A 21160-nucleotide genomic window follows, 5' to 3' on the forward strand; every position below is an offset into this window, starting at 1 on the left:
CCCAGATACAATCCAATCCTTCACGATATTGTCATGACGACTGTCCTGGAGACTCACATACCTTAGTCCCTGCGCGGCGCAGACGAGGCTCAGCGTGCATTGTTTGTCGAGCCGAGCATCAGCAGCCAGATTAAGATAATGCCGGATGACATTTAAAAAGCTCTGCAGTGCCATTTATCAAGAGTAGACGTAAAAATGTTCTCATCAGTGAACTGCTGAGTCTGGTGTGTGCCCTGCAGATGGATTCTATTTAAAATGGAACGGATGCTTTTAGGGAGCTGAGGATCGGCCTCTGCAGTGACCGTTTTACATCCGGTACTTTAAGAAACTTTCACTGGAGACAACTGGGATTCACAGACAATCTCATTTTAATAATCTGATCCTTCACATCTGTTGTCTATACACATGTCCTTGTGCGCTCATCATTTTATATGTTTGTGCTGACAAACATGGACTGAATGGGATTTTCTCGCCTCTGCATTTAATGTTACAATTGCTGAACCCCCCCCCCCCCCCGCCCCTATTGATAGGTTGTTTTTAATAGGGTTGTTGGTGCACGCTGTGATTTCAGACTTAACCTGTTTGGTTCAATTAAAACAAACTCAGGTCTGTTTTGCTGATTGGATCGGTTTATTAGAGCTGATGTAAATGCTGTCAATCAAACCCGGGTGCAGAGCAAACTGCTGAAGCGAGTTGAAGGGGAGTGGTGTCTGTGTCCTCAATTCATACACATGCATTACACAGACTTGAATTACCTTTTACCCGTGTATACATTATCATAAGTCATATTTAAACTGTGGTCATTATTAGAAATATCCTCATTTCTATTCAAGGGAGTCGGGGAAAATGCACATGAGAGTTCATCTGGTGGATGTATTATAGCAGCCAGTCCCCGGTGAGACACTAGCAGCTGTGTCTGCGATGTGAGGGCGGGTTCAGTGCGGGGGTGAATTGAAGTGCACAGTGTAGTGATTCTCAGTTTCCCCCCCTCAGCACAACGCTGATTTCACCATGCTTTACTGGAGTTAATGGGAAAATGAAGCGGTGCTACAGCGAGACCCGGGGCTGACGCCAGCGTGAAGAGTGCCGCCGGTGAAGTGTGTCGGGCTTGAGTGCGTCTGTCACCGAGGGAGGGAGAACACTATGCGATGTGAGAGGTGTAATTTGCGGCGCTGATGACATTGTTTAAAAAATTGTGGAAAAGGGAAAAGCGGAGGTGAACTTTTGTGGCAGATATCAGAGCTGAAGAGCTCCCTGGATTGTCATAGAGAGCTCTGCCGGCAGCAAAATTGCCTGTGAGCGTATCACTGTGTGGGAGGGAGCTGAGAACTTGTTTTTCTCTCTATGTCTCATTCTCTCTGGGCTTCCTGAGAGGAGGACTGGCCGTTGGAGCTGTGTGCACTTGCAGGCTGTGGGCCGCCACCTGCTGTAATCTCAAGTGATATAGGGGGCAACATTCACGCCACAAATCACCCAGGCAGCTCCTTAACTCATTCAGTGGACTGGAAAGAGAAGGTTGGCCTTTCACAGCACCAGTGTTGGTTTACTGCCCCGGGCTCCCTGCTCTGCCCTCACGCTGACCTCTGCCGTCTGTGTGGGTTGGTATGTCAAGAAATCAGGGCTGCCCATGAAACTTGACCTGATGCGCAGTGGAAAGATGACCTGACTACCACTGGCCTTTTGTGCGTCCTGAGGAACGGCTGCAGTCAAGGACGGTCTCTTTTTTTGTCCTCCCCAGGGCCGTGAGGTCACAGAGAGGCTGCTGCACCCTCCCTCCAGACATTACTGCTGGAACAAAGCATTGATGTTGTTTTGGCTGAGCCGCAAGCTTAATACGAATCATACCGCTCTTTTGATATTTAATAAATGTGAATGTTTTGAGAAATAAGACAGGGATCTGGAGGACTTAACCATGAATGATGCATCACTGAGGCAGATTCCAAGCGTTTCCCGAGTGCTCTTTGCTTCTATTGGTTATTTATCCCCCACAAGGAGCATTTAATGTATCTCTAGAGGGTAAAGGAAGCTCAATATCCTGTACTGCACAGAGGGAAGCCCCCCCTTCCTCTTCATGCTTGCAACCACCACAGAGGGAGAGGCTGTATTTCATGAGCATGAAAGGGGCCACTCCAGCCATGCCTCTTGTGCTGACACAGCCAAACAAAGGTTAACAAATCAAGGGGAGCGCTGGCTGATTTACTGCCTCGCTCTTGCAAACAATGGCCCAGACCCCATGTCTACATTTCACATTACCTTGTCTATCTGACAGACGGACAAATATGGCTACTGTATTTCACAAGATCCTGATGTCAATATTTGTGTTGATCAGAGCTCATTAGTTCTGATCTCAGTTGAAGGGATTGCTCTCCCAGTGAGTCTTATTGTGTATTCAACATTGGTTTACTTTATGCAATCAGTCAGCATAAAAAATATTGAAAACTGAGACGGGTTTGTTAACAGACCACGATGCATTCCAACATTATCAGTATCAATATTGTGTTTTCCTTATATCTGACCTGCTAAAGTCACAACGTATTCAGATTTTCTGGCAGGGAACTCAATATGTATAAAATACCTTATGTGAGACCATGGGTAGTTGTTGTCTACTGGGCTTGTTGATTGAGGATCAGTTTAAGGATGTTGTGAATGGGTCTGTTGGTGCTGAGGAAACACACACACACACAGCAGCAGTGTGGGGCGGCCTCCCTCCATCCCCTCCGGCAACACAAAGAGGTCATTCAGAGTTTGTTCCCCAAATCCCAAGGTTAAAGACTAAGTAAATCCATCCATCTTAATGCACTTATTTCAGCACCAGGAGAGCTGGAGGGAGACTGTGTAAACACTCCTATATCCGACATACCACGCTAAACCCAAAGAGCCTGGAACCCATCAGGCCAAAATTAAAGGTCTACATCTCAAACACAAACATTTAAATGGGCTGCAGTCCAGAGATCAAAGTGAGAGGCCTTAGTTTTCCTGCTGGCCCCTCTGTGTCTGCCACACTCAGATATGTGGTGCTTTAGCAGCCAGTCAGGGCTGAGTGGGGAGCAACTGTACATGTCTGTTAATGCTCGGAGGCATTTTTGTGTTGGTCTAGGTGAAGCTGAAGTACTTAACCGATTAGCTGTTCTCATGGCGGTGGTCGTGGTTACTTCACTTTTCACAACTCTTAAATCTATTTTTATTTTTAAATGAAGGGTTTAGGCAAAAGCTGCCGTTCAGAGTGGATATCCTTTTTTATAGTAAGATTTTTTTTTTGTTGCTCTCTGTATCTTGATGTTTTTTGACGGCGGATATGCCACAGGATAGTGGTGATGGATGGAGGTGTTGAAAGCACCGATCTGGTGTTCCCAGGAGAAGTCCTCCCCCCATCATCATCATCAGAATTCACTGATCCAATGTGACATCAGCCACTCTCCTGCCAACTGTGCACCATTAACAGGGTCAAAGTAACTCTCTCTCTCTCTCACACACACACCCACACACACACAGAAACACACACACAACCACTTATCAAGACCCAGCTATTCCCAGTGCACTGTTGGTTGTGTTTGGGCCAATTATGCCTGTGTCCGTCTTTGGTCCCTGCAGCAGAGGTGACTTTGCCAAAGATGGACAGAGAGGATACAGTGCTAATGAGGCCTGGTGGTGGCTTCGAGGTGTGAGTGTGTGTGTGTGTGTGTGTGTGAGCGCATGTGTGCATGCAGAACGGCAGGAGTGCTGATCTGGAATGATCTGGCCCTTCTATCGTCATCTACCACGTGTCTGACAGTTTGTGCTCCTCTCTAGTTCCTCTCCCTTCAGCCACTTTCCCCCCACTGCCTCTCTAAATCAGGGTTTAAAGTAGCAGCCGCATCATGATGTCATTCCATCAAATAAATTCTGATTCTGGTGAATGACCTGAGGGCTCTGTAACAGACACGCAGCTTTGCAGACACGTGTATTAAAAAGAAGATGGGATTAACAGCGTGGATAAGATGATACTGTTCACTCCAACAGTGTCGGTGTTGCTTTGAGCAGCATGAAGTCGGATTTGGTCTCACTTACTTAAAAAAACATCCTGCTGATGAAAAGGATGGATAACAACACACAGCTAATGGAACCACCCCTTTGAATTATATATTCATGGAGAGTTAGTCATATAAAACAATGCCAGGGGGCCACCCATAGTAAAATAGTGTGAACCGCTTAGGATTGGATTCCTCAGACACCACAGGGTGTTGACATCGTGTTCAAGCTTTTTTCTTGCATCAAATAAATGACCATTGCTTTAATCTCTTTAATCCTCAACTGTCACTTCAGGAATCCAGGAAATAGACGCCTAAAGTCAGACTTTGAGGTCCAATGCGGTCTACTGCCGTCTTGCAGCTTTGGGATTTTCTTTTTTCTAAAAAGGGAAGATGTTTTCTTCTGTTTCCCAGGACCAGAGTAGGGTCATTTCTGTGGAAGTGAAAGTGTAAATACAGCCTTGTAAGAGGCACAAAAGCCTGTGAGAGAGCAAGAGGACTCTGATCAGGATTGATGAAAGAAAGGCTTTAATTTTTCCCTCAAGAGAGGAGGTTATCTTATTTTCCTTTCTCACCCTCTCTGATTCTCATAAATATGCAGAGCAGAAATAAAGCCCTGATGAGCCGCGGGGCAGATTAGAGAGGACTACAGAGCAGGATCCTGGTTTGTTAGCAGCGGTCCATAGATCCCTTGCATGTGTTTCTGCTTTACACACACACTCCCTGGCTCCATTGTCTCCAACTGCATTTCATTATAATTCCACAGGCTACTGACTGCATAACGTCAGGTACAAGCAGTGTTAGGAAATTGAGATGGGGCCATGTCACTTTTAGGACAATATCGCCCCCTTGTGTTTGGTGTCATCTCAATACCCACTGTTTCTGAGTGGGTGGAGAGGACATGGTTAATTTGTGCTTGGTGGTGTGCATGTGTGTGGGTATTCTCGAAAGGCAACTTTTAAAGCATGTGCACTTGATATAAACAGAGTGTAATGAGCTGCACAGTGTTCCATTTTATCACCATTGTGTGGTTCATCATCTCTGGCTTTTGGCCACTGTTCTTAGAGGCCTGCCCAAACCCATCAACGTCCATCAGACTGTCCCCATCTGTTGCAGATTAAGCTGCTCCAGGGGGGCGCTATTTGATTTCGGGGTTCCAACATTCCCTCTTTACTCCATGTGTCAGGTTTTACTGTAAATACTGTTGTACAAAAACCAAAATCCCAGAGGGGATTACTTTTTCAGGCCCTTCAAGCCAAGAGCAAACGGGCCATTGCACCGGTACGGGCTGCACGTCTGGTTTAGCTCTTAGAGCGCTGAGACAGGGGCTCTGCTGGGCCATTTACAGGCAGAGCTGGGAAGCTGTGTTTGGAAGCTTTCCCCCTAAACCCTGCGCTCAGTCTGTGTGCAGTGTGGTGTTGTGATGTATGAATCCCCTGGCCATGCCTGACACTAGCGAGCCTGTCTGAGCCCATGTCTTCACATAGTAGGAGGCCGTGGACAGAGGCCGCATTGTTCCCATAAAGTAACCCAAGCTCAGGGCAGCCGCTGCCAGAAGGGGGGTATCAAGTTGTACTCTCCCCACTAACACCACAATCCTAGCTTAAGCTCTGAAGCTTGACGAGGGAGCAGAGGTGCAGCTGACTGTTTGGATGAGAGTGTAGTTCAAATAAACAGCTTAAATCCCAAACAGCCTCCCCGACTCTAGCCCTCCCTCGCCAAGTATCGCAGTCCCCCAGCCATAGCTCACCACTATGAAGTTTGCCAGCAGCCCTCAGCTAATTTGTGGTGTTATTTTGAAAAGCATGTTGATGTGAGAAAGAGGGGAAGCCAGAAGAGAGGAAGAACCTGGGCCTGGTTACACCTCCCAGCTTCCCCTGTTGGGAGCGACGGGTGGGTTCACCACCTCATCAGCAGACCACACAGCATTTCCTGGCCAGAGGGAAGGAGGGATAGTCCGAGAGGAGAGATGGCCATTAACGGCTTTGACTCTGCCTCGGATGTTCCGCTAATCCAACTGCATTGAAACCTGAGCAAGGGCATAATGAGACAGCACTTGAATCGCTTGCATGCATGTAGACACATAGGCAGCTTCTGTAATGCCGACGAAGACTTCAACTAGAAACGGCTACATGAAAATTGACACTTTTCCAGCTTTTCAGACATTTGATCTATGCATTTAAGTTGTAACCCCTGTGGAATGAGTTTTAATACGCAGCACAGGCTGCATTTAATCTGATCTTTGCGAGCAGTAGGAATGTGCAGTGTGGATGTGTGTAAAACCAGTTGGCCCCATTTGAAAAAGAGTGAAAGAGGCCCAGACTGATGACTCTCTGGGGACAGATTTCTCTTTCCAGCCCTCCACGTCTATCTCCCTGATGAAATCACAGTGGTGTCAGTGTGTCAGCTCAAGCTGTCACTCTCCTTATTGCTGCAAGACAGTTACTCTGCTACCGAGCCTCCTAGCTGAATAGAGGGAGGGGAAAAGGAAAGAGAAGGAACAACAGAGAATGAAAGAGAGCTTTTTCCACTTGACACAATGGATGAGCAGAGTGTCAACACCCCTTGATGCATTTGGAGAGTCTTGAAAGAGGGAGAGAGCCGAGGCTGTCCATTACCTCAGAGGAGCCAGCTGTACAATGAACTAACACCCCCCATGGGCTGGCTTGGTACAGTCCGCTTGGTTTCGCTGACAGACTGAAAGGGCTTCATGGAGAACAGGCCAACACAGAGCAGATTCAACCAGAGGACATAGAGCTGCAGTACTGATCTCAACCAGGGTGGCATTGGACCTGTTGACTGGTAGAGTTGTGTGTAAGTGTGTGTGTGTAAGTGTGTAAGTGTGTGTGTGTGTGTGTGTGTGTGTGTGTGTGTGTGTGTGTGTGTGTGTGTGTGTGTGTGTGTGTGTGTGAGTGAGTCAGAGAGAAAGTTGAGGTGTTTATGAGCGGGTGTGGATTTTTTATGAGCATGTGACTGTAATTGAGATTTAAGCATGTCTGTGTTTGTACTCTGTTGGTTCAAGAGGCGATTGTCTATTGTTTCCCTAAGCTGCCACAGTGACTGACAAGAAACACATGCTGCAGTCAGTGTTGTTTGAAAGGCTTGAGTTTCGCTGACACTCTTTTTTCTAAGATGTTGCTGCAGTTTTTAGGCGTATTTATCTTTGCTATGACCTAAACTCTTCCCCACCTGTAATTTGTCACTTTAGTGTAGTTCACAGTCTTCAGACGCTGTTTTGGAAAGGATCTTTCAGCCGCGGGTGTTGTAAATGTTTTATGATGACAGAAATACTATGACGGAAGATACACACCTTTTATTTGACAAACACAAAATTTAAACATAACTTTTTTTTTTCACAAGGGAACTCTTGAAAGCCACCTTTATGTTTTACGTGTGTAAAAAGTCCCATGATGTGCTGATAACACGTAGGCCAGAGTGATAAACTGTAACTGTAGGTCTCATAGCATAGTGATAAAAACTGCTTTCAGACATAGACTGTACTGCAGATTCTTTTTTGACATTCTCTAGAGTTTCTCCTGCCAGCCCCTACATATATCCTGCCTCCTGATGTGGCCCCTCCCCTGAACGCTTCCAAAACTTCTGTGTTGCTGTGAACGCACCTGAGCGGGAATCCTCCTGCTGTGTTGTTAATCCCATATCTGAAAATGGCTTATGTATAACACTGTAATGACTCAGGCGGCATAGTGTTCTCACCCCAGTTCTCAAATTATTGTCTAAATCGATAGTGGTATGTGCACACATGCTCACTGCTGCGAGGCTGAACTGGCAGAGAAGGTTCATGGCTGGGTGAGGAGGAGAGACGGTGAGATGTACAATGCTCTGGGCCTCTCAGAAGCCCTGTCACTGTGCACTGCTCTCCAGGGAACCACATGAACACAACACATCTACATTGGCCACCGACCATCTCTCACTCATCACTAGTAGAGATATCAAGGCCTTTGAGGAGTCACATCAGCTGGCTTATGTACATGTGACATGTTTGAGGTCAAACGGTTTGGCTCGTTCCACAGCTGCCTTGTCTCTGAGTTTAGTTTTACACCACTGTGATGGTGTGTGCTGACCAATGCTGTGGACTGGACGGCTGCTCGTTACACGCTGCTGTTATTTTAAAGCCTCAGTGAGCCTTGGCATGACAGCCAAACCTGCAGAGGATCTGTCAGCCCTGGGCAACAAGTGTCCCCCTGAGGGCTGCCCTGCACAGGCCCCGAGCTGTGAAAGTCTGGCCCTTTAGCCGGCTTTCTACCAAGCCCTTCTCGCGGTCACCTGTGCCAGCATGCCTGTCGTCAAGTCCCTGAACCAGCTCTTCTCCCGTTACGGACCCTCCAGCCTGACCTCACACCCTCAGGGATATATAAAGATTTGTTCTCTAAAGGAGAGCTGGAAATGAGACTCTGCTACCACTGGCCCCACTGCTACATCCTCATGTGCACATGAAGATGGTGATGGTGTTTTCGGGGTGCGGCGAGGGGGGGCAGTCCAAAAGTTGAGGCCTTAGGAGCTGTCTTAGCAGAAAGGCAGCAGATTTTCCACATGCTGGTGGAGTGAGAAGGGAGGAGTAGGAGTGAGATGCAGAAGCAGTTAAGAGCAAACACAGGAGCACCTGTAATCAGAGCTACTGTGAAAGAGTGTTGTCGCTGCTGCTCTCTGATAGTAAATGGCTTCGTTATGACATGAGAGAGAGAAGACGGAAGACCTTGGCCTAACAGACAGAGAATGAAAGGAGCACGAATGGATACTAAGAAAGGTAGGACAGACAGGACAGAGCCAGTTTCTTTCCATTTGTGCTCTATTCTGTCACTCTTGATTGTCCTTCGTTTCTCTCTTGCACTCATACTGTAAACATGTGTAAGTGCTTGTACTCTGTGGCCCGGCAGCCGCACTTCATGGCCTTGCATCCGTCAATAGAGCTCAGAACATCCAGTGGCTCACTCAGCCCAATTACCCAAGATTGCTACCATTTCACAGAAGATCACAGCCACAGATAGTCTATCGTATAATAGGAGTCAGGGCTGTATGTGGGCTGTGTGTGCGTGGAGAGCTGCACACACCGTGCAGCATGACATCGCTGCACATACACACACACACACACTATATTTACATACGCACTAACTTTGGCTTTACAAGTTGTAATGCAAAATTCATAGACCAAAGGAGACAGGCATGAAATATAGATGTTAAGAGAGGCGGCTTCACAACTCTCCCCCTGCCGCCCGCCTGCTTTTGGCCTCTTGCTCAATCAGTGCTTGTTAAAGCTGCGGTTTGTGTTACTGTGAGGTGATATCAGCACACTGTGGTATTCTCACTGAAAGACTACACATGTCATGCTCTCACAGCCAGAATAGTTGGCCTGCTCACCCGAATCCCCTCCTTTAATTGTGTTTAGCTTCCCACTCCCCTTCCCCAGCCACCCCTGGGAGTCTAGCACTAATAAAACAGCTCCAGTCCAAGACCCTCCACACAGTAGGATGTCCAGGCTGTGTAACCCAACACCCCCCCCTGGCTGTAGCTTTCGAGGGTTGCTGACATGACGGAGAGTCTGGGAGGACCAGCAGGGAGGCGTCAATCATTGTCAGGCCCCCTGAGCCTTGAGCTCCCATCTGGGGCACGTCCAACATGCATGCCTGTGTGCTGTGAACTCATTGCTGCGAGGTGCTCCGACACTCCGGAGACGTAAAAGGGTATCACAGTGTTACTGATCTGAGAGCAGCTAATGCTGTTAAATTCTCCAGAGCTGAAGAAGGGAGTGATGACGAGCTAATGGACTGGAGATTCTCTGGAGGCTTTGGCTATGAGATCAGGGCGAAATCTCCCTGGAAGGTTTCTGAGCTAATAACACAAGTCCTAGCTTTTCAATTCGATGTTACATTTTTAAACATTTGGAGACCCTGTACATTTAGTAGAGCAGGAAAAAATTGAGATTTTGGGGTTGTGTGTCTGCAGATGAAGAAATTAATCCCTTGGTTAATGGGCACTTGTATTTGAACATTAGGGATCTGAAAACCGTCCAGTCCTGCAGACATGGGAGTTAAGCCCAGATGTCATCCACTAATATGAACCCCAGGGTATTTCACTGAGGAAGACAGACTCTCCTGAGTGTGAGAACATTGTAGGTTTCACACGCATTTTATTCACTGGAGGGCTGTTGTTCTAGACTGTATTATAATGTTTATCTGTACCCAATATAATTGCCAGTTTTTTGTAAAGGCAGAAAAACATGGAGAGAAAAAGGACAGATGCTGCTGCACATCGGCTTGATGGGTCTCAGAGTTCAACCTGTGGCTTTCATGAACATGCAAAACTGATGATACCACAGAGAGGAAGCTGAAAGAAACTAGCAGTCTCCTGTTTATTGTTCTCCTCTGTGTGGGAAGGATATCTTTTAAAAGATGTGCACCATTAACAAGACTGCAGTCTTCATTAAGAACAAATAAACAGCCCGGTCCCTCTCAAAAGAGCTCTTTGGGGAACACATGGTGCTTAAACCACTGTCATCACTTGCTTTTCAATTACTACTCTAATTTTGTTGTCAAACTAAATATGTAGAGTATGAAGTGTTTATCTTTATTTATTTAGCTTTTTTTCAGGGACTAAATGGTTTCCAGGCTGACGCTCTAGGCAAAAATATCCCTTAAAACATTCTCCACAACGGGAGACCTGTCATTTTCAGAATGCACAGTCCACAAGTGAGACTCTGATTGTTATTAATGTTTACTGAGTCATACCAATGATAGAAATAGAAATTCCAATGAGGGAAACAAGTCCTTGTTCAGCACACTAAGTATTTTAAAATGAGCTCTATGTGGCTTTAGCTACAGGCATTATTACCAATAATAGATGTGTAGTGGAGACATTCAGCATTAATTCCACTAAGAGCTGTCTCCAGCAGCGGAGAATAACTTGTTTTGCCTCTATTGCCATCATTTCTACTTCTATAGACTTTAGCATGCTAACCTGCTAGCCCCAGTTTCACCCGGTGAGTAAAGTAATATGTCATCACCACCATTAGATGGATTACCAGGAAATCCGATACAGATATCAATGGTACCCATAGGATGAATATGAATGACTTCTGTCAGCAGTACTATGTGCTGACATTTGATGAATTCTCATGACATCTGTTACAATTATGTTCCCACACAAGATGTATTGCAATAACTGTTAAAAATCACGTTTCATCATCAGGTACATGTTTTGGGCCAGTTCTTTATGACCAAATAGCTGCAAAGGGAATGGTCATTCTCAGCTGTACTTTTTGCTCCGTGATAGTTAACAAATGTGAGCAAGCAATCGTGCTCAAATAAAATGGTGAACATGGTTAAAAAATACACCTGCTAAACATCTAGCTGATGGTAGTCGTGGGTCTTACTGCTGCATGACACTGGCACAGGACAGACCTGCAATCAGCACCCACAGGTTGCTGGTCATTGCGTCATCGCGTGCCCCCAAGTACACAGGCAGACTGCCCTCCTTCCAGACCTGCCCCTCCCTTGCTCCCTACCTCCCTCACCATAAGCACCTGTTTCCTAGAAGCGCTCAACAGTTACACAGCTGTCGCAGCCTCACAGCCTCCAGTCCAGTGACTCTGAACCTGCTCGGGTTCGTCTGGTTGCTGTAAATAGAGATGTTAATGACTGTCGATGTAGGAATTATCTCTTACTTAATTTGGTACTGTTTTGTCTTCAGGCGAAGGTCACAGGCGCGGATGTGTTGCTATAAAAAGATTGGTGGACATCACCTTAAGTTTGCCACCGTCCAGTAATGATTATCGGTATCCATGTATTACTGTTGACCTTTTGCTTTCGATTCAGTTTGGAATCCCACCTGTTGTATTGCTTCTTTCCAAAATGAGGCAGGCAGTGTTTCACATTAATTATCTCACCGGTGGCGGCCCGCCACATTCTAGTTATTTACACCACAGTTTCATAATGAACCAAAAATACTTTTACGCTTCTCATATACAGAAGATTTCTCTACCTTGGTCTGTGCACGCTACCGTACTGCATACATGATGCTTTTTCCATCCCCGCAGACAGTCAGCGTGAAACATGAGTGAATTAACAGGAAATAAAGGATCTGTACGTTGGCCTTTTGCAGCCTCATCTCTTCAGAACCGTATCCGCATGACATGTTCAACCTTCCCTGCATTTCACCTCTGCTCAGTACATATCTGTGAAGTACACACTGTGGCCATAACTCAGCTGTCAGTCTCATGGTTGCTGCTATGTGTTAGCTTGTTGGTTTTGTGTGATTGGAGCTATGTGACCCCCGCCTGGATGAAATCCAATAAATGAGTGTGAGGGTTTAGAATGTGTTGAGGTGCTATTTTGAGGAGGACAGGACAGAAGGGTTGACAGCAAGGGACAGAAGCCCAGGATGTCAGAGAGGCCTGTTGACCCAATGGCAATTTGTCTCCAAGCACAGATGTAGTCGTAACCACCCACTCACATGACGGAGGAGGGAAAATAGAGAGATTAGCTAAATAGTTTGGCTTGACTAGGGCACTAATGTATTTTGAAAAGGGCAGGTGCTGAGCTGCCAGTTGTGCTTTTTAAAGATTGTGTTGTTTCTCACTTGTTAATCATTTATATAGCCCAGGTCGTATCTAGCGATGGTAATGAAACACAATATGCCAAATTTATCCCCCAACGTGATGCAGTAATGACCAAGCACCATATTAAACCTAATGACACACGTCTCCTGTCACTTTCTCAGCAGAGCACAGTAAAAATGATTGTTTCAAAGATCTCAACATGGGTCCCTCCAGTGACCCAACTGACCTGTTTCTTAACTGATGTTTTATTGTTGTTTTTAATAAAAAATGTATGTTCGAGATTTCATCATATTCAGTCAGGTCAGAGTTGGACTCTATCTAATGATTACATGCTGCAGTGTAGCTATAACCATGAGTGTGGAGTGTGCAGCTACTACACTGTGAACTGTAGGAGATGGCTCACCATGGGATAATGAGTGATCCCCCTAAGCCTCCACTGGGTCCCCTGACAACCACCCATAATAATTGGCTTTCCAGCATACACAACACATACACACACACACATGGCTGACCCTCACAAAACCCTCCCATACCCCATTTACCTCTGAAATCTGGCCTCTCGCTTTTGCCTCAGCTAACCCACACACCCACAGGCCTCATTCTCCTCTGTAACGCTTCACCAAGCAGTGTGTGCTAGTTAGAAGCCACACAATGCTCCTGAAACAGCAGGGCTCCACATTTTAAGCAAACCAAGAGGGAATTGCGCTTATTTGTTTCCAGGGATGAAGAAGACTGACAAATGAACCCTCACGGGAGGGAAACTGGTGTATACTCCTCTTCTCTTCTTCCCCGCTCCGCCTGGCCCTGGAGTCTTCATTATGACCAGAATAGACACTTTCTTTTTAGCGCGTTAGCACATTCTCAAAACAAGCCGTGGACCTCAGAGACTCAGAGGTGCAGCGGAAGACTTGAGAATTGGGATTTCTTCTCTCCTGTCTGCTGCGGGGAAGTTGTTGCCAGCAGCAGTCTCTCTTGACCGGTAATAGCATTTGTAAGTGGAGAAGACTGACATGGAGGAGGCAGATGGATTTGAGGGCTGCTGGGCTTTCTTGTTCATTGATGCACGTGAGAGCTGGACAGGGACATGTCTCATGTGCAGGCGGCCGGAGACGAGATTATAGTTTTTATGTAAGGGTTAGTTAGCTCTGAAGGCCGCTGCGTATTTGCATGATACTTTTCATCATTGTTCTTGGCCAAAGGCAGGAAAGAGACTGCTACAAAAACCATTCAACCTGGTAAAGTGAATTTGTTTTCCTCTCCTGACGGGTTGGCACATGTCCCAGTGAGCTCACCCACACAGAGCAGAAGTCAATAGCTGATGATTGTTGATATTGATTGTGATCTTGCATCAGGAATTACCTCCTCTGACCCCTTATGTACAATATCACATGCACCTGCGGCCGCTAATACCTCACTTAGCATTTTAATGCTAATGGTTGTCCTTTAGCCCTTTTAGTTCAGCCTGCTCTCACAGGAGTTGGTCTAGAGGGAGTATGTGTGTCAGTGAGATGGAAGTCAGTGTGACAGGCTGCCGCTCTGCAGAGCAGGTGTCTGTCTAAGCCCATGGGAACTGGGCCCCATCTACACCTCTTTGGCAGGTGAAGGATTTAGCCGGCTTGGCTGAGGGTAGGAGGATCCCTCGCTCTTGCCCCTGAACCCCCCTGCGGCCAATGGAAGAGTTAATTACAGTCTATGTATGCACTGTCATCCCCCTAGAGCCTCTCTGCCTCTGGAGCAGGCTGGCCTATTAGCTATTGTTCTGTGTGACTTCAACATTGTACAGCAACCGTTTTTCATTCTTTTAGTTAATTTACACTTTGGACATAATGGAGTCCACCAAGGGCTTCTGATGGCAGGTCATTTCTTATTTGGTAATTATTCAAAGTCCATAAAATTAATACTCACCTTATCAGACAGCAAGCTAATTCTGCAGCCGTCCTTCACGGTACATGCAAAAGGGACTTAATGAGTCCTGTAATATGTGCTAACATTCATCAATCTGAAGCTAGTTAGCATGAGGAATAGAAACACTAGTGGTGAGCATCAAATGTTCACAGCAAATGCATAGTCTGATGGGTGGCAGTCATAACGATGCTGAATTTGTGTAGAAAGTGAAGGTTCTGTCATCCAAAGAAAAACACACTTAACCTCGAGAATGTACCTTATGTACGATACAAACTGATTTAGACAGAACAAGAAAAACACATTTCAGTTTCTCCCCGGGGATGGTGCTAAAGGCTCAGGAAGGGACTTATGCTCGTGCCAGCAACTCGGCAAACCCAGCACAGTTTGTCATTGTGAGAAGGACGAGTAAGAAAATAATGTATTTGTGCCAGTTTGCAGAGGAGAAGGTAGAGAGAAAGACAAGAGTCCACAAATGACCGGCAGCTCACGTTCATCATCTGTGTTGAAGCGGATTTCATCTGCTGATAATTTACTGATCCCGGTGGACATTGTGCTTATTCACAGCTGTAGAGCTGAGCCTCTGATGTATAGAAAGCCATGATCGTGACTGGTGTCAAGTGTAAAATGTGTTTCTCTTTGTGTTCATTTTAACATTGAGTTTGAAAACTAAGAATTGTTACTGGAGATGCTGTTTTTGTTGACACTGTTGTTCTCTCTGTTTTACACAGTTCCAGATTTTGGCGTTGATGTGCTCTCCACCAATGGCAGCCAGGAGCCTAACGGCCCAGGCCTTCTCAAGGTGTCAGGCCTAGAGCGCAGTCAAGAGCGGAGCCAGGAGAACTGCAGGGACCCACAAGCCCCTGCAGCCAGCAGCCTCAATCAGCCTTTGCCCCCCCAAGTCATTCCCCTGACTCAGCCCCAGCCATCCATCCCCCTGCCCCTGTCCCCCAACTGGAGCCAGGCAAAAAGCCCAACTCAGGCACCGGCCGCAGCCCAACCGCCCCCACGTTCAGAGGCTCTTCCCAGGCCTCAGACGCCCGCAGCCCTGCCTCTCGCCCAGGGCCAAGAGCCCTCGCTGCCCCCCCCTCCCCGGCCCAAGCATCAGCCTGAACTGCTGTCTCACCCCCGGCCATCACCAACGCCCAGCCTTCACCCACATCCTCCATCGCCTGCCCCCCCAACTCACCACCCTCACCAACAGCATCCAAGTCAGGCAGGGCCCCACCGGCCCCCGTCCCGCTGCCACTCCCGGCCCCTGTCTGTCTACAACGGCCTTAACCTCAACGGTCACAGGTAAGACACAAATCCCACAGGCTCACACAGTTCTGGGATAATTATCTGTTTATCACTAACAATTGTCTTGTTTCATTATACATGGCGATGCAGTACAGACACAACTTCCACATTCATACACATGAAAACACTAGAATATCTCTCGAGCTGGATTTCCGCACGGTGCTCATTAGCATGTAAATTGCTATCAGGCAGAGCTGGAAGTCCCTGAGCCAAACAGTAGAACTGTTTAATAACAGTGAAATAAAAGGGCCACACTGCTCCCTGAGTGCCACTGATTTATTAGCCACCCAAATTGTCGTCAGTGCAGTTTCCAGCCCCCATCGGTTATACTGGAATCATATGCAATAGTTTAGTATAACCTTGAATCAGTAGCACACTCATGCACATATTTTATTTGTGCAAAACAGGAGGAAAATGGGCTCATAGCCGTGTTCATTTGACTAGATAGAGTTCAGTTCTTCAGAGAGATGGTCATTTTGTCCATTATAAAGAATCTGTAGCAGAACTCCTCTTGGTGCATTCAACTACATTCACAACAACTTAATTTGATTAAAAAATGTAAAATAACAAGAGCTAGTTCAAGGCCAATTTTAATCTGTTGTGTTCTATATCTTTGGGAAAGCATTGAGACCTATGAGATGCTTCATTAATTAAAGACTCCAGGACTCCAACCTGGCTCCTTCAGAACCCACTCAGTCCCAACAACAGCTCTTCACAGGCTCTCAGGACTTGGCTTTGCCTCCCACTCTCTGTGCCAGCGCTGCCAGTCTGGCAGAGCCCCAACAGGACCTGGCACCCGCTGAGAGTAATCGCGGGTGCCGGGGCCCACAGCAAAGAGCGAGCCCGCAAATGAGCTTTCAGGCTTAGTACGGAGAGCTGTGGAGATGCAGGCTCTGTGGCTGCCCCTAGGGAAAACCCACACACACACTACAAAAGGCTGTTTGCTTACACATGCATACACGCCCTCTCTCCCTCGATTCCCATTTCCGATGCACATGCTCGCTACCTGGCTCTGGAGGAAGTGCCTTAACAGAAGCTGTTCAAAGACAGATGCTCGTTCTGTTGTGCTTGCCAGTGGTGTTATATTTGCATCTGAGGGTGCTGCGAATGTGGTGTTTTCACAAATCATGTTTGTCCTGAATTCTGTGAAGCACAAGCGAGGAGACAGTCGAGGTGTGAAAACACTGTGCGGGGAATTGAACGTCGGAGCAGATGGAGATTAGGGGGTGTGGAGGAACAAGTGTTAATTTTGACATATCACGCCTCACTTAACATGGCTTCCTTCTCCCAATCTCTCCCGTTTCTTTTCACACTCTCTTTACAGCAGCAGCAGAAGCAGCACCCCAGGCTCCAAGCCCCACGGGCCGCCTGGTCCCTCCTTTCACCTCCCCCACCACCCGCCCCCTCCCGCGGCGGCAGCAGCAGCCTCTACCTTTCCCCTGCCCTTGGCTGCCAACCAGAGTACCCCCCACGGCTTCCCCCCTGCCTTGCAGTCCTCGCCACACCCACATCACCCCAATATGTTCGCTCCTCCAGCAGCCTTACCTCCACCACCACCATTGACTTCTAGCACTCTGCCAGCACCTGGACATCCTGCAGCTGGGAGTGCCTATTCAGGTAACCACCACAGGCTGCCAGCAAATGTCTCCAAAGCGCCCCCAAGTGGTGTAGCAGAGGACTGTCCATTGACTGACACTTATTTTAGTCAGTCGCTGCAATAGGACTGTTGCTGGGGACAGTCGAGACACAGGCAGCATTTGATTATAATGCGATTGAGATGAGGAGACAGATGGACAGACAGAATGTTACTGTGGTCATTATTTAGAGAGTCCACAATGATCTGCATGTGCCTGGCGTTTGGTGTGTTTATAGTGGTGTGGACAGTTGAAGCTCAGTCTGCCATGCTCTGATTGATCGATTCTCACACACCAGTAGCAAGTCAGGCCAAATATTAAAAGTGATTCCAGACCCCGTGCGCATTTCCATGCAGCGCTGCTACGCTAAATGTCAGGGTCAGTGTGGGAGGAGGAGGGGGCGCCATTCCAAGAACTTCCATTTGAACCTCGAATGGGGCTCATGTGTGAGAAATCAATTTGGTCAATACGGAGCAGAGCGAGCTGGATTTTATTCAAAAGATACTAATGAAATTTTTTATGAAGAGAAAATTCCACCTCCACTCCCAGACCAATAAAGCTGGAAATGAAATGCAGAAAATATTGTAGTGAGTCACTGTGGAATAGGAAGGATAAGGTTACACTGGAGGAGACATAATCTCTCAAGCCCGGCGCTGTTGAATTTAGAAGAAAAGCCAGCGATTACTTGAAATCCATTCTTTCTCCACAGGCTGCGCAGAGGTTATTAGAACAACAGATGTCGTTCTCTCAGAGGGGCTGAAGCGTATCAAATCACAACATTTGACAGTTCCAGCAGTCAGTCAGTTTTAATCATGTCGAGCCGCGGTGAGATTTAAAATGACATGCTAATAATCACACTCATTTACTGCTTGTCTCTCCTTTTTTATAGATATATCATTACTTCTCCCTCATCTCTATCAGACCGTTTCTTATGTGTACATATTTTAAGCATTGAGCTAAAAAACAGTTTCTTGTAATTAATGTTGTAAGTATAGTATTTTTGATGATGTGCTCACGTGGTATCTATTGCACTCTGTCCGTTCTGGGATCCCTGTCATGTGATTCTCTCTAGTTTTCCCCTGTTAAAAGTTTTTTTGGTAGTTTCTCATTCCTCTTGCTGCGGGTTAAGGACAGAGGATTTCACACTTTGTTTAGCCTTATGAGACAAACTTTTATATTCACCCTAAACAAAGATCCAATAGAAAAACAATCCACAGTAACACAATTCTAACCACATTGAGGTCCCTGGGATAAAACCTTACATCATGGGTTCTGAGGTCACTGAGTGCATATTCAGAGTCTGTTGTGTAAAAATATGTGAACCCCTCATTAACAAATCCAGTTCTAATCCCGTCCTCTTATTTCTACTTCAGAGCAAGAACTTCTGCGCCAGGAGCTCAACACCCGTTTCCTGGCCTCCCAAAACTCAGACCGCGGCGCCTCGCTGGGCCCTCCCCCCTACCTGCGCACCGAGTTCCACCAGCACCAGCATCAGCACCAGCATCAGCACCAACACACCCACCAGCACACCCACCAGCACACCTTCACGCCCTTCCCCCACGCCATCATGCCCACCCCAGCACCGCCTATGGTGCGTACCCCTACCAGAAATGTGAGGATAAGTAGAACACTACTGTATTGGGTTGGAGGGGGGGGGGGGGGTGACTTCAAATAAACATTACCACAACCAAAGAGTTTCTTCTGATAATGACTTAAACGTGTAGAGGAGTTGGCGGGCATGTCCCTGAAAGTGTTTTCTCTCTGTGGGAGGGAGAGTGAAGATTTCACACAGTTTGACATGTGTGTGAGCAGCACACTGTGAGTTTCTGTGGCGGCCTCTCAATGATGACCATGTGTGTCCGTCCACACCACAATGATGCCTTTATTCTCCCAGAAAGCCTTTCTAGTGTTTTCTCTGGCATCGTCTCGAGATTCGAACGCAGTTATTTTCTAAATTGGCAATAACTCGCCCAAAGCATGTTAACTTCAGAGCCAGCTTTCAGAACATAATACACTTAATTCATTCTGAATTTAATGACATCATTTGGGCCCATTTGGGGTTTTTATTACTGGCAAATACCTTGTGTTAAGAGCCCTGCTGTTTGTTGGGGGAGACCACAGGCAATGGGTGGCTGGTCCTAAGGCTCACACAAACACACACACACACACACACACTCACACACTGCCTGGCTGCTTGGCTCTGATGATACCTCAAAGGCAGCATGGCGAGGGCCTCTGACAGCTAATGAGGCCATAAAAAGCCTCTTTATGGCTGCAGTGTTTAGTCTTGACTGGGGAAATATTCACTCCGAGCCTGTGCTGCACTAAAACGAGACCAAATGAGACACAGAGCCCACGCTAGTTTACAAGGTCTTGAGATGATCACGGAAAGAGGAGGATGAAAACGGTCTGGCTTAGGAAGTGTTTGAACTTTGATCTCGGAGATCGTGGACCTTTAATCATAATCTCAATCTGTTAGCATGTTCTAAGATATAAAACACAGTGAGTGATGTCTTATGTGTTGGCCTGAAATGACCCTGAACAACCAGTGACAGTAAACATGTGGAGGTTTTCATGTCTTCTCTACACGTTTGTTTAATTTCTCCAACAGTTTGAAAAATACCCAACGAAAGTTGACCCCTTCTACAGACACAGCGTGAGTTTTCCCGTCTGCAGACATGTCTGTTGCTGTGTGTGTATGTGTGTTAGATTCCATGAAACTGTTGTTCTGCATCTTAATAGACACTGTTAGCATCCGAGCTGCATCATTTCCCCCCGCAGGCTCAGCCTCAGCAATTGTTGTGATTAATGAAACTTTGCTGTTTTCTTTGGCCTGGTAGCACAAGATTTATTGTGAATGCATCTAATGATGAAATGATTGTGCATAGAAATGAGTACAGACGGGGACTCTGGCTGCTTAACAGAGCAGACTGCGTTATTGCCAGAGGAATACTACATCTTTGTCCTGCTTACTACTCTTCAATTGCCATCGTCTGCAAACAGCAGTGGCTGGCTCATTATTATTTACTAAAGGCGACTTCCATCGGTCCCCACTCTCCTACCATGTTTGAAGCTTCCACCCACCTGCTGTGTGTTTCTGCATAAGAAAGCTTTTTCGTCAAACTGTCCTTCAGAGCTGAGATAAATGTATATGCATCTCAACCCAGGGTCACACAGATGTTACACAGCGCTGCTTGTTTGTTTTTAAGCACTTCATTTGTGATTCTCTGTATTCCCTCGCTCTTATTATGGCAGCAGCAAATACCCTGAAGCTTTTCCCTCTCTATTAACATAGTGATGTCTTAAAACATGAAGCTCAGGGAAAGTTGTATTTTAAACCTTCCACCACGGCCTCCAGAGATTCTTACAACTCCTCCGGGCTTTATATAATTTTACTGCAGCATCCATGAATAAAGACACGCAAGTTAAGAATGAAAAACATTCTCTATTCCCACTAACGTTAATGTGACAGACAGGAGCAATTACACAGAGGAGTTTATTACATTTCTGATTTTCCTTTGGATGAAATTATGGAAGCCTTGAGCACTTGTTTGGTTTACATGCATTTTGCTTGTATTACAACATTCTAGTTTTCATATCAAAGGATGATTTCCCTTAGTTAAATCCACTGGGAATGAACTGGAAATATTTTATTAACCGCAGTATGTGAAACATGTAGGCAATCATTGTAACTCTAACCCATTAGAAAAGTCTGATTGAATGTTGCTCATCCGTCATTAGAACTT

General features: G+C 46.5%; 1 protein-coding gene across 1 annotated transcript in view; it reads left to right on the top strand.

The window, feature by feature from the left end:
• Nucleotides 1-21160, top strand: part of auts2a (activator of transcription and developmental regulator AUTS2 a) — a 298958-nt gene that overhangs the window by 270760 nt on the left and 7038 nt on the right. Inside the window, exons 7-10 of the mRNA XM_053442311.1 lie at nucleotides 15213-15777; nucleotides 17105-17397; nucleotides 18788-19026; nucleotides 20026-20070. Coding sequence (XP_053298286.1) covers nucleotides 15213-15777; nucleotides 17105-17397; nucleotides 18788-19026; nucleotides 20026-20070 — 1142 coding nt within the window. The remainder of the gene's footprint in view (nucleotides 1-15212; nucleotides 15778-17104; nucleotides 17398-18787; nucleotides 19027-20025; nucleotides 20071-21160) is intronic.

Source organism: Pleuronectes platessa, chromosome 15 (genome assembly GCF_947347685.1).
Source record: "Pleuronectes platessa chromosome 15, fPlePla1.1, whole genome shotgun sequence".
Classification (NCBI taxonomy): Eukaryota; Metazoa; Chordata; class Actinopteri; order Pleuronectiformes; family Pleuronectidae; genus Pleuronectes; species Pleuronectes platessa.